Raw genomic sequence first — 15,588 nt, forward strand, 5'->3', positions numbered from 1 at the left:
TGCTCCCAAGGATGAACCAGACTTGTGGAGGTCTACCACATTTTTCTGTTCTTGGCTGATTTCAAGGTAGGCCTTGAAATATATTGTAAGGGATCTCGTCCTCCTCTTCTGAGGAGGAGTAGCAAGAAGGATCGGAGGACCAAAACGCAGCGTGGTAAGTGTCCATAAATTAATGAAGCAAAATGAACACTGAACAAAAACAATAAGCAACAAATGAATAGTCCCGTAAGGTAAATGACAAACACTAAACAGGAAATATACAAAACCTAAACAGTACCGTGTGGCCCAAACACTCACACGGAAACAAACACCCACAAACCAAAATTGAAACCAGGCTACCTAAGTATGATTCTCAATCAGAGACAACTAACGACACGACACCTGCCTCTGATTGAGAACCATACTAGGCCGAACACAAAAACCAACATAGAAAAACAAGCATAGACTGCCCACCCCAATTCACGCCCTGACCATACTAAAACAAAGAATAAAATAACAGAACTAGGGCCCAGCTCAGCTTTGTCATTCACAGCAGAATCTACCAGTCATACAGAGTCATACCTTTATATCTCAGTCCTCAAGACAACAGGGCTTTTACCTAGCCACTTTTCTTCCATCTCCAACAAGCACCTCATGTAGCTCTATTGAGTCAGACACAGTTAATGGAGCACTTTTTATGGGATAGGATGCTTAGTACCTTTCCCTCTACCCTCCATCACACGTTAATGGAGTCCTATTATTGTTGTGGGTCCTGGGGTGCCAATAGGACCCGCACTGATTCTAGCCTTTACAGACAGGCAAGTAAGCGGGCCTACTATGGGCCATACATGCCTTCTGCCAGTTAAAATATGTATCATGGGTTGTTTTGGGAGGATAAGAGAGTGGGAGAGAGCTTGAATTATGTATAGGCTTGTTATCTTATTTGTAGCTTGTATTTAACAATGCATAAGTGGTTGTTTACATCGACCAGATCATTATTGAGTGTAATGGAGGTGATCTGGTTGGAGGGAAGGAAAGTTAGTGTGAGGTAGTACTGTATACTTGGTCTCCCGAGCACTTGTTACACCTACTGTACAATGTGAGCTAAAAACACATTTTCTGTGAATTTTCTCACATCAAGCTATTCCAATGCCTGTACCACTGATTGTAAACAGGTCAATTAGATTCCCTTATAACAACACTGGCTGTACATTGACATTTTTCTCTGAAATACTTTTTAACCCCACATTTGACCTGTGACCTTTTTGCCTTCCTTTCCATTCCCTGAAAAAACATCAACCTTCATTTGAATGAGTCGGACAGTTATAGTATATGCATCACTTACAGGACTATGAGTCATATAATAAACAAATTATCTCCCTTCCCAAAACCAATGACACAGATTGATTGTGATTGCCATTGGCAAGCAGACAGCTGCTAGCTAGCAGTATTGTTAACAGGCGAACATATGAGTCATCTAAGGTTGTTGAGGACCCCCTTGCCACTGGGCAGACGGCTGCACACTGCCTGCTCTCTTCTCCCCACCATCTGTTTCCTGAGGGACATACACATGCAAATGAATAAGTCCACTCACACAGGGGAGCACCCTGTCGACAGACGCCCACTGCTTTGTGGTTTGGCTCATCCAGATCCAAGCATGGGGAAGGTTGGTGCTAAGCATTTACAAAATCAAACCTTGTGGTATAGGGACAATTAAAAACAGTATGGGAATCAATTGCAGGGTTTTTCAAAGACTGAGGACAGTGGCAAAGCAGTGCTACTGTATTAAAACAGTGTCACCTTGCAGACACAAAGGTCCCGATGCACTTAATTAAAAGTAGTTCTAGTGACCTTTACTGATATTCAGAAAGTGTGCAACCCTTTAGGGTGTAGCTTTTGCTTACAAATCTTTTTTAAATCAAGTAGGGAAAAGGTTAACTATATTACTCTTTTTTTGGGGGCCTTTTTTTTGGCCTTCACTATATCTGACTACAGTGGTTCTTTTGTTGGAGCTGTTTATGCCAGCAATTCACACATTTTACGAGGTATGCAGTAACAGTTGAATTTGAACACTTTTAAGTGTTGGGTTTTAACACCGGTTGCATAAATAGTGGTAGAAACTTATATGACTAGGTTTTGTCGAGAGGGAATACGAGCCATCTGCTGCCAGTGTTGCTAGCATCAGCATTCAATATCACCTTTAGGGAAAGACAGAATGCAGAGAGGAGCAAAGAAAAATCTAGCCTCATCTCAGAGCAGGAGAGTACAAAAGCAAGGTATTTGTTTTTCCGGAAAGGTCTTTGACTATGTTTTTTAGCTGGATCGTGTTGTAAATGATAATTTGCCCTTTCCACCTGTAGAACATTTTAACCCACTTACAGCACAGTGGGCTACTGACAAGATGAGTCAACCACTTCAGTGTGGTTACAAAATGTTCAATTTGATCTCACCATTTGTTCCGTATACCAGCACAGCAGGAGGGGGCTGAGTAACTGCTTTCTAGGGCATCTTCCGGTCCGCAAAGCTTATAGCTGACAATGGGCTATAATCTTCTTGGTCCAATCACAAACCTGCATTCCTTGAAATCCCAGCAACCCTTGAGAGCATTTGGCTTATGATTCACCATAGTTTATATCGTGGTTGCTCAGTTGGTAATGGTTGTTTAAGGAGGAATTGCTGTTGTCGCTAGAGTGCTGATTTCATTAAAATCATGTCCAGCTGTTGGTTTATGTACTCATTTTCTCTGTGGTAAGTCTCCTCCTGCTCAGGCTGGATGTTTTGGGGGTTATTTCCTCTTTAGAAGGCAACCGAGTGAATGCTGCACTCCTATGACTTTACAGACTAAAATAGTGAGGAACAGATATGATGAGCTTTGACCCTGGAATACATAGCTAGTTCACTGCTTTTAAGTTTCCTTTCCCTGGGCTAGGCCCCCCCCCCCCCACACCCGTAAGAGAGAGCTCATGGGTTAGGAGTCATGTTAAGCTTTCTTTTGATTTAAAAGAACTTGGCAGAACCAGAGGTCATATAGACTTTGCTTTTCATGTGATTACCATGATCATGGACTTGAATGATGTATGTAGTGTATCTGGTCATTCACTGCATGCATTTGTAATAGAAAGAGGGAATTACTGTGAAATGTTCTTCATTCCAGTCCAGTGGCATATGTAGTAAGGAATGAAGCCATGTCCTAAAGACTTGACTACCCGGGTTTAAACGACCAATAGATGATTGCAAACAACCTTTTTTTTACCACACACAACTGTACTGTTTTGATTTGCTTCATACAGTACATATCTGTTCTGCTGTACTACAACAACACCAGTGCAGACACATGTCCTCATCCCATTCCACTGTGGCACATGTACTCTTAAACAAGAAAAAGCACTTTGTTAAAGGTAGGAAAATGTCTTTCTCACCAGAGCCCCAGAGGCAGGGGTTATAGAAATAGCCATAGAGTCTATTTTCCCAGGTCAATCATGGCCTCTAAAGAGGGCTGCTTGTCACTCAGGTCCATAGACTTGACATGAGATAAAATGCTTACTGGCCCAATGCTTTTCACGTGTTGTATATGTGAACTCGGGTTGAAAATTAGGCCCTCTGGGCTTCGGTAGATGGGCCAAAGACAAAAGAAAGTTTTTTTTAAATTGCTCAACTGTGAAAGAAAGTGCACAAAGAAGCAAGGCAACAGTAAACATGTTGTCCATAAATGATGCAGTGCCCCCCCCCCTTGGGGCAATTAGTGACAATTATTACAACTTATGTTGTATGAATTAATAAGAGAGAGAATTAATCCCTCGCTGGAAATCAAAACTTGATAGCTTACAATGGACAGGATGTCAGAGAACGGACCCCACTGCTTGATGGGGAGGTGCGTTACAGGAGAAAAGCCAAAACAAAAACCTTAGTGGCATGTGGGGAAATGTGTTTATTTCACAGGAAGGAATATGTCATCAGAGCTGTTGCGAAATGCTGTTAAACTTATTTGGTCTAAATCTGAATATCAGTTGTCAAATAATATAGCTGCAAGTAACAATTCTGGGGCCAAGCACGCCATAGCCACATTTAAGACACCATTGTGCAAAGTTTCGTGAAAAAAGACTTTGCAGTTATGTAATGTCATCAAATCATATAGGAAGGAAGATTTGCAGCATTTTATAAAAACATATACACTACCGTTCAAAAGCTTGGGGTCACTTAGAAATGTCCTTGTTTTTGAAAGAAAAGCATTTTTTTGTCCACTAAAATAACCTCAATGATCAGAAATACACTGTAGACATTGTTAATGTTGTAAATGACTATCGTAGTTGGAAACGGCTGATTTAAAAAAATGAAATATCTACATAGGCGTACAGAGGCACATTATCAGCAACCATCACTCCTGTGTTCCAATGGTCACGTTGTGTTAGCTAATCCAAGTTTATCATTTTAAAAGGCAAATTGATCATTAGAAAACCCTTTTGCAATTATGTTAGCACAGCTGAAAACTGTTGTTCTGATTAAAGAAGCAGTAAAACTGGCCTTTAGACTTTAGTCTAGTTGTTCCTGTTTCCAAGAAAGCTAAGGTAACTGAGCTAAACGACTATCGCCCCGTAGCACTCACTTCCGTCATCATGAAGTGCTTTGAGAGACTAGTCAAGGATCATATCACCTCTACCCTACCTGACACCCTAGACCCACTCCAATTTGCTTACCGCTCCAATAGACAGTGCCCTAACCCATCTGGACAAGAGGACTACCTATGTAAGAATGCTGTTCATCGATTACAGCTCAGCATTTAACACCATAGTACCCTCCAAACTCGTCATTAAGCTCGAGACCCACCCCGCCCTGTGCGACTGTATCACCGCCTGATACGGCAAAACACCCAGTCTCAACGTCAACAGTGAAGAGGCGACTCCGGAATGCTGACCTTCTAGGAAAAGTTCCTCTGTCCAGTCTCTGTGTTCTTTTGCCCATCTCAATCTTTTCATTTTTATTGGGCAGTCTGAGATATGGCTTTTTCTTTGCAACTCTGCCTAGAAGGCCAGCATTCCGGAGTCGCCTCTTCACTGTTGACGTTGAGACTGGTGTTTTGCGGGTAATATTTAATCAAGCTGCCAGTTGAGGACTTCTGTTTCTCAAACCAGACACTATAATTGTCACGTCCTGGCCATAGAGAGGTTTTTATTCTCTATTTTGGTTAGGCCAGGGTGTGACTTCAGTTTCTTGGCAATTTCACACATGGTATAGCCTTCATTTCTCAGAACAAGAATAGACTGACAAGTTTCAGAAGAAAATGTTTTGTTTATGGCCATTTTGAGCCTGTAATTGAACCCACAAATGGTGATGCTCCAGATACTCAACTAGTCTAAAGACCAGTTTTCAGCTGTGCAAATAAATTGAAAAATTATTTTCTAATGATCAATTTACCTTTTAAAATGATAATCTTGGATTAGCTAACACAACGTGCCATTGGAACACAGGAGCGATGGTTGCTGCTAATGGGCTACAATAGTCATTTACGACATTAACAATGTCTACACTGTAGTTCTGATCAATTTGATGTTATTTTAATGACCAAAAAATGTGCTTTTCTTTCAAAAACATGGACATTTCCTAGTGACCCCAAACGGTAGTGTATATCCCCCCCAACAGTCATGGGTCCTTATGGGATGCTTGTTTCTCACGAGGTGATGCGTATACAGTGAGGTCCAAAATTATTAACACCCCCGATAAAGATGTTAATGTAGGTATGGGGTTATTTTCTGGTCATGAGCTCTATGTTCATGACATTTGACTAAAGCACCAGGTCCCATCCAAGTGCAAATGCTGTTTAGCAATCTCAAGGTGTTTGCATTTGTTGGATGACATGAACATAGAGCTCTTTGGCCACGCACACCAGAGGTGGGTTTGGTTGTCCAAATGAGAATGTATGATCAGAAAAGAACCCCATACCTACTGTAAAATATGGTGGTGGATCTTTGATGTTATGGGGCTATTTTGCTTCCACTAGTCATGAGGCCCTTGATAAGGTCAATGGCATCATGAGCTTCACCCAGTACCAGGATATTTTAGCCCAGAATCTTGTTGCCTCTGCCAGGAGGCTTAAAGTTGGCCGCAAATGGATCTTCCAGGAAGACAATAACCCAAAGCACACATCAAATTCCAAATAAATTGTTAATGTGCAATGCTTATAGGTCCTTATGGGAAACACGTTTTTCATCGAGGGCTGCATATATGTACAACATTTCATGAATGTAGCTCAAACGGGACTGGAGATATGCTTGTTCAAAGTTTTCAGTTGATTACTATAGCGCCCCTCTTGGGCCAATCAGTGTAATTTTGTAAATGTCGGATCTCCATCTCCATTGAAAGACGCCTCATTTGCCAGTGGTGTCGACTGTGACGAACGTACGGAGACAGATCCATTGTCCCCCCCTTATTTCCTCATGGGGGTACAACAACTGGCTCAGGCAAGTTATCTTGTCGAATTACATCTTGCCTACGCTGTGCATTAGGGGGATGCTGCTGCTCTGCCAGGAAAGAGAAAGAGATGCCTCAGGACATAGTACTATAACCATGTCTCGTTATGCTGAGGCAGACAAATGAGCAATGAGGGACTCATTTCCGAGCAAAAAATGCATCCCAATGTCTGCCCTACATCCCAGAGTTCCTGTTTTATACAGAATACAAGGTACTCATTGGTTCATTTGTGAATGACAAAGCTATTTCCCCCCAGTTAGAGCACAGCACAGAAAGAGAGAGACACAGGCACAGATAGCAGACAGGAGAGTGTAGACTAAGCAGTGTTGCAGCATGAGGTAAAAGAGACTCCCCCACCTGCGAGATCAAGATAGCCCTGCTTGAAACAGCTGATAGGATGAATTTAACATTTTTCACAAAGTGTAGTGGGGAAGACAGTTGGGCACAGAGCGAATGAAACTGCGAGTATAACTGCTACCTCTGTGTCAGAGCACTGTCTTAGAACTAAAACATTAGAAGGTGGGGAGAGGATCATGTTTTGCACATACTGCAGATTGTTAGCCTGCCCCGTTAGAAATAAAGGGAAACGGCATGGATGTGTTTTAGTGGGAACCCCTTTCAACCTGCTTTTTTTCTCTCTCTCACCCACTTGTACTAATCACTACTGTATGTCCATTTACAATTTCAAGGTGCTGGAATCTCCTCTTGCAGATTTCAAATGTATCAGTAAAATTTCAGCTCTACAAGTGAGATGTTCCCTGTGTTCCAAAGTACAAAGCCAAAAGTAATTTGACCAAATGGCTAAATACCAACTGAATGTACCAGCTCAAATCTCTGACTCAGTCTTAACACATGCCATTGTGTACCAATGGCACAAATGTTTTCTATAATCACAGATCTTAGTCATCATCAGGAGTCATTCATATAAACATCAAACTAAAATAATTGTTTCTCTAAACCAGCACTGAAGCAGAAGGAGAGGCAGGGGAGTCAGGAGAAATGAGACGAGGGCCCAGCCATCCCTACTGTTCATAGGCTGGCGATGCAGCCTGCTCCCTCTGTTTGGCTCTGCATGGCGTGTTGCTCCTCCATTCTCCTCGTCCTATTTTATTGGCTCGGAGAGCTTTCACTGGCCTCCTTTAAGAGGGCAGGAGGAAATTGGTGACAGATTTGGCCAGCGGGAAGGCTGGCCTCTAAGAGTGGGAGGCGGCTGGGCACCGCCATCAAAAAGCCTCCCCCTATCCTCCACCTCCGCGGACCAGCGTTACGTGACAAAACATATGAGCCTTGTTCTTATCAGGTTTCAGGGAGGTCAGGCACACAACACAAGGCTCACAGCCTCCGATGTTTCAATAAACATGTTAACTCTTGAACAAATACATACACACCGGCACATACACAATACACATGCATGTCCTGCTGATGTGTATAGATGGGTAGGTGGGTGGATAGATATATAGATAGATAGACAGATAGATAGATAGATGCGGGCCTGTGTACCACATCGTATGCTAGGACTATCCGGTCTGTCCCAATTGCCTAATTAAAGAGATAGGGGCCAGGAAGGATGTCCACAGAAGCACTCTGGGTCCCTCCCTGACATCTGTTTCTCTCAGACCCAGCAAGAATATGAATATTTCTAAGAAACTGTTGCCAGTCGGAGCATTAGGATCATCGTTACCATGTGTGAGACCCTATGTAAAGTGATCCTTATAAATCTGGCAGTTGTTTTCACTATGGGTTGGTATGATGGGATGAGTTACAGCTTGCCTTCGCTGTGTTTGTTTGGGGGCTGCTCTGAATGCTGCTACTGCTCAGCCAGGAAGGAGAAAGAGATGCCTCAGGGTTGAGTACTATCACCATGTTAGAGACCATTTCCAGAGACCACCTTTGCTTGCTTTCCCCCATAGACCACTTCCCTCCAAGCCGTGAACTTTCCAACCCTCTCTTGACATTGTCTCATTTATAATGATTTTCTTTTTTGTGTAGGTATAAAGCGCTTTGAGATTCTTTACGTAATGAATAGCGCTATAAAAGTTTAATAATTTTGTCTGCCTTAGATCCCAGAGTTCCTATTTTATGCAGAATACAAGGGAGTCGTTGGTTCGTATGGGAATGACAAAGCTGGGTCCCCCCAGTTATAGCACAGCACAGAAAGAGACACAGAGACACAGACAGAGATGGCAGACAGGATAGAGTGTAGATTAAGAATCTCTAGGAGACTCTTGGCAGTGATATAGCCTGAGGTAAAACAGACTCCCCTACCTGCAAGATCAAGATAGCCCTGCGTGAAACAGCTGCTAGGATAAGTGTGTATATGCATATGTTTGTGTGTGTGTGTGGGGGGGGGAGTGAGTGAGTGAGTGAGTGAGTGAGTGAGTGAGTGAGTGAGTGAGTGAGTGAGTGAGTGAGTGAGATGGTAGGGGAATGGGATGCTTCCAGTTTGAATTTTTTTCTCATGACTCATCAAGGCGTACATTTGTAATCTGCCAGTGGCTGCCTGTTGGTAATCCATCAAATTGACAGATTAGATTGTGGGATTACCGAGGAGATAATCCCATCAGGATGATCTGGATGGATAAAGATTCACATTTGTCTCTGGGGGGAGTTTGTTTTTATTTCTTTGTCTCTTAGTAGATCTTAGTCCCTACCTCCCCGGTATCCAGTTCTCCAAAATTACAATAGTGTGGTGGATAGAATACAGAGGGAAACAACACTGTGGGGCAGAGCTAAATCACACACACACACACACACACACACACACACACACACACACACACACACACACACACACACACACAGAGAGAGACAGAGAGAAACATGTTAAAGGAGACAAAACTAGAAGGTGTGCTCTGTGATGAGGTAATGACAACAGGTACAAAACAACATGTCCATAAAGAAGACAGGGAGGCTGTTGTTTGTAGAGAAGGAGATAGACAGTTGCCCCAGAGGTGTTAACTGTACGAGACTGTGAACGTTTAAATGTTGTAAAGTAAAGATGTGATTTAAAGTACGAATGACATGTCATTTCCCTGTTTGATGTCAATGAAATTGACTAAATGACCAGTATGTGACATTTGATATCACTCATTGCACGTTGATATTAATGACAACAGTGATCGTCTTGTCCCTTATAAAATGCCATCTGGTTGAGTTATACAGGGGTCTTTTTCACAGATAATGATGGGAAGTCATATAATCCAGTGTCAACTCAAACCTCTGCACTTTGACTATGTCTATTCAATACCAGACAGTTCGAACAGTACATAATACAGACAAGACATATTACAGTTTTTTTACAATCGCTAATATCCTTTTGTCCAATCTGTAGTCACATTTTCAAAACTCTAAACACAATTAGCACAACATCCGTCTGTTGTGGACCATACCATTAACACAATTCATGTTGTTTTCACAGAATATGTAGTCAGTTAACACGTTTCTAAAATGCTTACATTTTCTTTACATACAAGCTTACCCAATACCAAAAATATGGATCTTTCTTGCCCTATTCACAAATGCTTGCACACAGTGTGCCAGAAATGAAGACCTAATGTTTAAAGCCTCTACTTCTGGAATAACAGCAGCTCAAAAGCTATATTGAAACAGCTGATAAGAACTTTGAATGAACAGATCATTGAAACATTTAGAAATAGCTGATTTACTGTAAGTTGTGTAAAATAGACCAACCACAGCTGATTCTAATCTCAATCGGAGACATAGCCAGGTGTTGAAGTTCTTTCAATTACATGGACATAAACAGTAAAAGTGGACTCTTTGGATGGATTTTGACCAATGTGGAGACAGAAGAACACAGAGGAGCAGAGAGAGAGAAAACTGGTGGTGGGGTTCAAAGGAGAGTAAGCTCTGTTGTCACTGATGAAATAAGAGCCACCATCACAGACCATGGTTTATCACTGAGAGAGGCTGGTGAAAGAGTCCAGCCTAATCTCAGACAGTCAACCGTGGCTTCCATTATCCGGAATTTTCAACAAACCAACAGGTAAGTAATGGATTTCACAAGGGCTTATTCTATCATTACTATTGCTATGTCTCACTGTAACTGTAGGCCACCAGTCTCAATGCAGAGATATATGTTGTATTTTTGTTCCTCCAAAGGACGTCTTCCTCCCTCTGGGGAGGGAGGAACGCTCCTCAGTGAAGACCAAGAGCATGCCATTGTAGGATTGTTCATTGCGGACAATGCAATAAAATTGAGAGAAATTCATACCAGAATTGTAGAGGACAACCTGGTAATTCACAATGTGGAAAGCATCAGCCTGACTACCATTGCTCTGACTCTGACCAAACTCGGAGTTCCTTTTGGGAGGTCAAGGAACTCCGGCACGCCCGAGTATGGTGTCTATCCAATGTCTTGTTCTATAGTGAGTTTTACACTATGCTACTCTACATACAGTAGGACACACTGAAAAGCATTTACACATACTGTGTTTTTTTTTCAGAGAGTCATAGAGTTGGAGGCTAATCAGACCCCACATTAAATCATTTATGTAGATGAGGCAGGGTTTATCCTGGCAGAAACACGTCGGCGGGGAAGAAACGTAATTGGGGAAAGGGCCACCGTTGATGTGCCGGGTCAGAGAGGAGCAAATATCACAATGTGTGCTGCAATCTGGAGTGCTGGTTTGGTCCTGCAGAAATGCCAGATTGGTCCCTACAACACTGAGGGCCTTCTTTTGTTTTGAGATGACCTCCGCCAACAACTGGTGACAGAAGCAGAAAGGGAACAGGTGGGAGGAAACACGAGGACATTTCTGATTGCATGGGACAATGTAGCATTCCACCAATCACATGCAATCACAAACTGGTTTGCAGCCCATCCAAGAACGGTTTCCCTCCCTACTCGCCTTTCCTTGAACCCCATTGAGGTATTTTTTGTTGTTGCCTGGAGGTGGAAAGTGTATGATCATCGGCCACATGACCAAATGTCCCTCCCGGATGCAACGGATGCTGGGTGCAGAGACATCTCAGCTGAAGACTGCCAGGGGTGGATAAAGCAGGCCAAGAGATTCTATCCAAGGTGCATAGCGAGAGACGACATAAAATGTGACGTGGACGAGAACATGTGGCCAAATGCTGAAGATCGTATAGATTAGAACAGGACTGTGAATTTTTTTATTTTTTTCCCCCTTTCTGTGCCTTTTTTTTTTTTTTACTGTAATTGTGTTTTATTTCACACGTTTGGAACCAAAGACCATGGTTGTTGGAGTTTTTGTTGATTACTGGCAGCAATTTCATGTTGCTAATAAAGCTTTTACTGCAGCAATTCTGTCACTTACTATTTTTTGCTACTGTACATTCTACAGAGTAAAGATGACTCATTCATGCACACAAAAATAGTAAAAAAAGATAGTATGCACACAAAAATGCACACATTTGACACTCAACCAAGAAATTTAGAGTGGTTAACAAGTAAAAGGAAACTGAATTATTTAAAAAATATATATTTAAAAAATCATATTGTATGCAGGTAGAACTGGAAAATGTAAAGTAATGCAGTTTTTGTAACGCCATCAAATGTTAGTACTATATTTTGAAAGTCGTTGTGCTATGATTGACTACACAGTTGAAGTCAAAATTTTTCACAATTCCTGACATTTAATCCTAGTAAAAATTCCCTGTCTTAGGTCAGTTAGGATCACCACTTTATTTTAAGAATGTGAAATGTTAGAATAATAGTAGAGAGAATGATTTATTTCACATTCCCAGTGGGTCAGAAGTTGACATACGCGGGCCTCCCGTGTGGCGCAGTGGTGCCACCAGAGACTCTGGGTTCGCGCCCAGGCTCTGTCGTAACCGGCTGCGACCGGGAGGTCCGTGTGGCGAAGCACAATTGGCATAGCGTCGTCCGGGTTAGGGCGGGCTTGGCCGGTAGGGATATCCTTGTCTCACCTCACACCAGTAACTGCTGTGGCGGGCCGGGCACAGTGCGCGCTAACCAAGGTTGCCAGGTGCACAGTGTTTCCTCCGACACATTGGTGCAGCTGCCTTCCGGGTTGGATGCGTGCTGTGTTAAGAAGCAGTAGTGCTTGGTTGGGTTGTGTATCGGAGGACGCATGACTTTCAACCTTCGTCTCTCCCGAGCCCGTACAGGAGTTGTAGTGATGAGACAAGATAGTAGCTACTAACAATTGGATACCACGAAATTGGGGCGAAAAAGGGGGTAACATTTTTAAAAAAGAGAAGAAAAAAAAAGTTGACATACACTCAATTAGTGTTTGCTAGCATTGCCTTTAAATTGTTTAACTTGGGTTAAACGTTTTGGGTAGCCTTCCACAAGCCTTCCATGGGTGAATTTGGGTGAATTTTGACCCATTCCTCCTGACAGAGCTGGTGTAGCTGAATCAGGTTAGTAGGCCTCCTGGCTTGCACATGCTTTTTCAGTTCTGTCCACACATTTTCTATAGGATTGAGGTCAGGGCTTTGTGATGGCCACTCCAATACATTGACTTTGTTGTCCTTAAGCCATTATGCCACAACTTTGAAAGTACGCTTCTGGTCATTATCCATTTGGAAGACCCATTTGTGACCAAGCTTTAACTTCCTGACTGGTGTCTTGAGATGTTGCTTCAATTTATCCACATAATTTTCCCGCCTCATGATGCCATCTATTTTGTGAAGTGCACCAGTCCCTGCTGCAGCAAAGCATCCCCCATAACATGATGCTGCCACCACCGTGCTTCATGGTTGGGATGGTGTCTTCAGCTTGCAAGCCTCACCCTTTTTCCTCCAAACATAATGATGGTCATTATGGCCAAACAGTTCTATTTTTGTTTCATCAGACCAGAGGACATTTCTCCAAAAAGTATGATCTTTGTCCCCATGTGCAGTTGCAAACCATGGTCTGGCTTTGTTATGGTGGTTTGGAGCAGTGGCTACTTCCTTGCTGACCGACCTTTTAGGTAATGTCGATATAGGACTCGTTTTACTGTGGATATAGATACTTTTGTACCTGTTTCCTCCAGCATCTTCAAGGTCCTTTGTTGTAGTTCTGGGATTGATTTGCACTTTTCTCACCAAAGTACGTTCATCTCTAGGAGAGCGGTATGGCGGCTGCGTGGTCCCATGGTGTTTATACTTGCGTACTATTGTTTGTACAGACGAACGTGGTACCTTCGGGTGTTCGGAAATTGCTCTCAAGGGTGAACCAGTTTTTTTTCTGAGGTCTTGGCTGATTTCTTTAGAATTTCCCATGATGTCAAGCAAAGAGGCACTGAGTTTGAAGGTAGGCCTTGAAATATATCCACAGGTACACCTCCAATTGAATCAAATTAGGCTAATTAGCCTATCAGAAGCTTCTAAAGACAATACATCATTTTCTGGAATTTTCCAAGCTGTGTAAAGGCACAGTCAACTTAGTGTATGTACATTTCTGACCCACTGGAATTGTGATACAGTGAATTATAAGTGAAATAATCTGTCTCTAAACAATTGTTGGAAAAATGTATTGTATCATGCACAAAGTAGATGTCCTAACCGACTTGCCAAAACTATAGATTGTTAACAAGAAATTTGTGGAGTGGTTGAAAAAACGAGTTATTGACTCCAACCTAAGTCTATGTAAACTTCCTACTTCAACTGTATGTTCCTCTTGGATAGAAAACGTGTGCTAGTGTTTTGACGGAATTATTAGATAATGAGTCTTGTTTGTCGTGTTTTGATTGAGTTAGTTTTTGTAAAGAACGTTTCTTTGCATTTTGAAATGTAGAGTTGGTATTTAATGAACAAAATGTGGTTCTGAGCAGAAAGTGAACTATTTGGCAAATTGTGTGATGCAGGTGTGTTGCTGTGTTAAGAGTTTAGGAAAAAGTATCTTAAGTATAGGTAAACGCTTGTTAGCAAATGTAAACAACTGTAAACTGTAAACTGTTTTTAGAGGTGAAATTAATTTGTGACTTTTATAGATCCTTTGCAATGTCTGCTGTACATGATGACCTCATGAGCGCAGGCTGTGATGCATGAACTATTGACATGTAAAGACCACATAATCAAATTGTATTTATCACATGTGCCAAGTACAACTGGTGTCGGCTTTTCCGTGAAAAGCTTACTTACGAACCCTTTCCCAATGCAGATATTTAAAATAAGAAACATTTGCTAAATAGCCAAAAGGAAATTTTAACTTGAATAATTACAACGAGGCTATATACAAGGAGTACAGGTACCGAGTTAGGGTTACGTGCAGGGGTACGAGCTAGTTTAGGTATTTTAGGTTATATGTACATGTAGGTAGGAGTAAAAGTGACTAGGCAATCGGGATAGATAACAGAGTAGCAGCAGCGTACTATGTGTGTGTGTGTGTGTGTGTGTGTGTGTGTGTGTGTGTGTGTGTGTGTGTGTTGGAATGTCAGTGCAGTATGTGTGAGTAGAGTCCAGTGAGGGTGCATAGAGCCAGTGCAAGAGAGTCTGTGCAAAAAGAAGGGGATCAATGCAAATAGTTTGGGTAGCCATTTGATTAGCAGTCTTATGGCTTGGGGGTAAAAGCTGTTCGGGAGCCTTTTGGTCCCAGACTTGGTGCTCCGGTACCACTTGCTGTGCGGTATAGAAAGAACAGTTTATGACTTGGGTGGCTGGACTCTTATAACATTTTTAGGGCCTTCCTCTGATACTGCCTGGCATAGAGGTCCTGGATGGCAGGAAGCTTGGCCCCATGATGTACTCGGGACATACGCGCTACCCTCTGCAGCGCCTTATAGTCGGATGCCAAGCAATTGCCATAATACGATTCATAGATGATACATTCTGCACTGTTTCAGTAGGCAATACGAAAGTGCACTCTCTCTCTCATGGAGTTATTAGCTATCTTATATTAACTTTGACAATGACGTACACTGCCAAGTATAGATTTGTGTGTCCACACTATTGTTTGCATATTACTGTTTTTCTTTGGCGTATTATCTGGCTTTTTTCCCCCTCCTTTCTGCAGAAAAAGAGCAAGCTGCACTACCACATAGCGGTGATCATAAACTACATGGGACATTGTATCTCTCTGGCAGCCCTGCTGGTGGCCTTCATCCTCTTTATGAGGCTGAGGTGAGTAACACTGTCGTCCTCCTACTGTCATTCCTCCATCATATCAAACACATCACATGACAGAAACAGATATTAACACGACACCCGCCT

At 42.3% G+C, this 15,588-nt stretch overlaps 1 protein-coding gene across 1 annotated transcript in view; it reads left to right on the forward strand.

Moving 5' to 3' along the window:
- LOC115110128 (corticotropin-releasing factor receptor 1-like) overlaps positions 1–15,588 on the forward strand; it is a 164,916-nt gene that overhangs the window by 95,769 nt on the left and 53,559 nt on the right. Inside the window, exon 6 of the mRNA XM_029635516.2 lies at positions 15,392–15,498. Coding sequence (XP_029491376.1) covers positions 15,392–15,498 — 107 coding nt within the window. The remainder of the gene's footprint in view (positions 1–15,391; positions 15,499–15,588) is intronic.

The sequence above is a fragment of the Oncorhynchus nerka genome, linkage group LG26 (assembly GCF_034236695.1).
Source record: "Oncorhynchus nerka isolate Pitt River linkage group LG26, Oner_Uvic_2.0, whole genome shotgun sequence".
NCBI lineage: Eukaryota > Metazoa > Chordata > Actinopteri > Salmoniformes > Salmonidae > Oncorhynchus > Oncorhynchus nerka.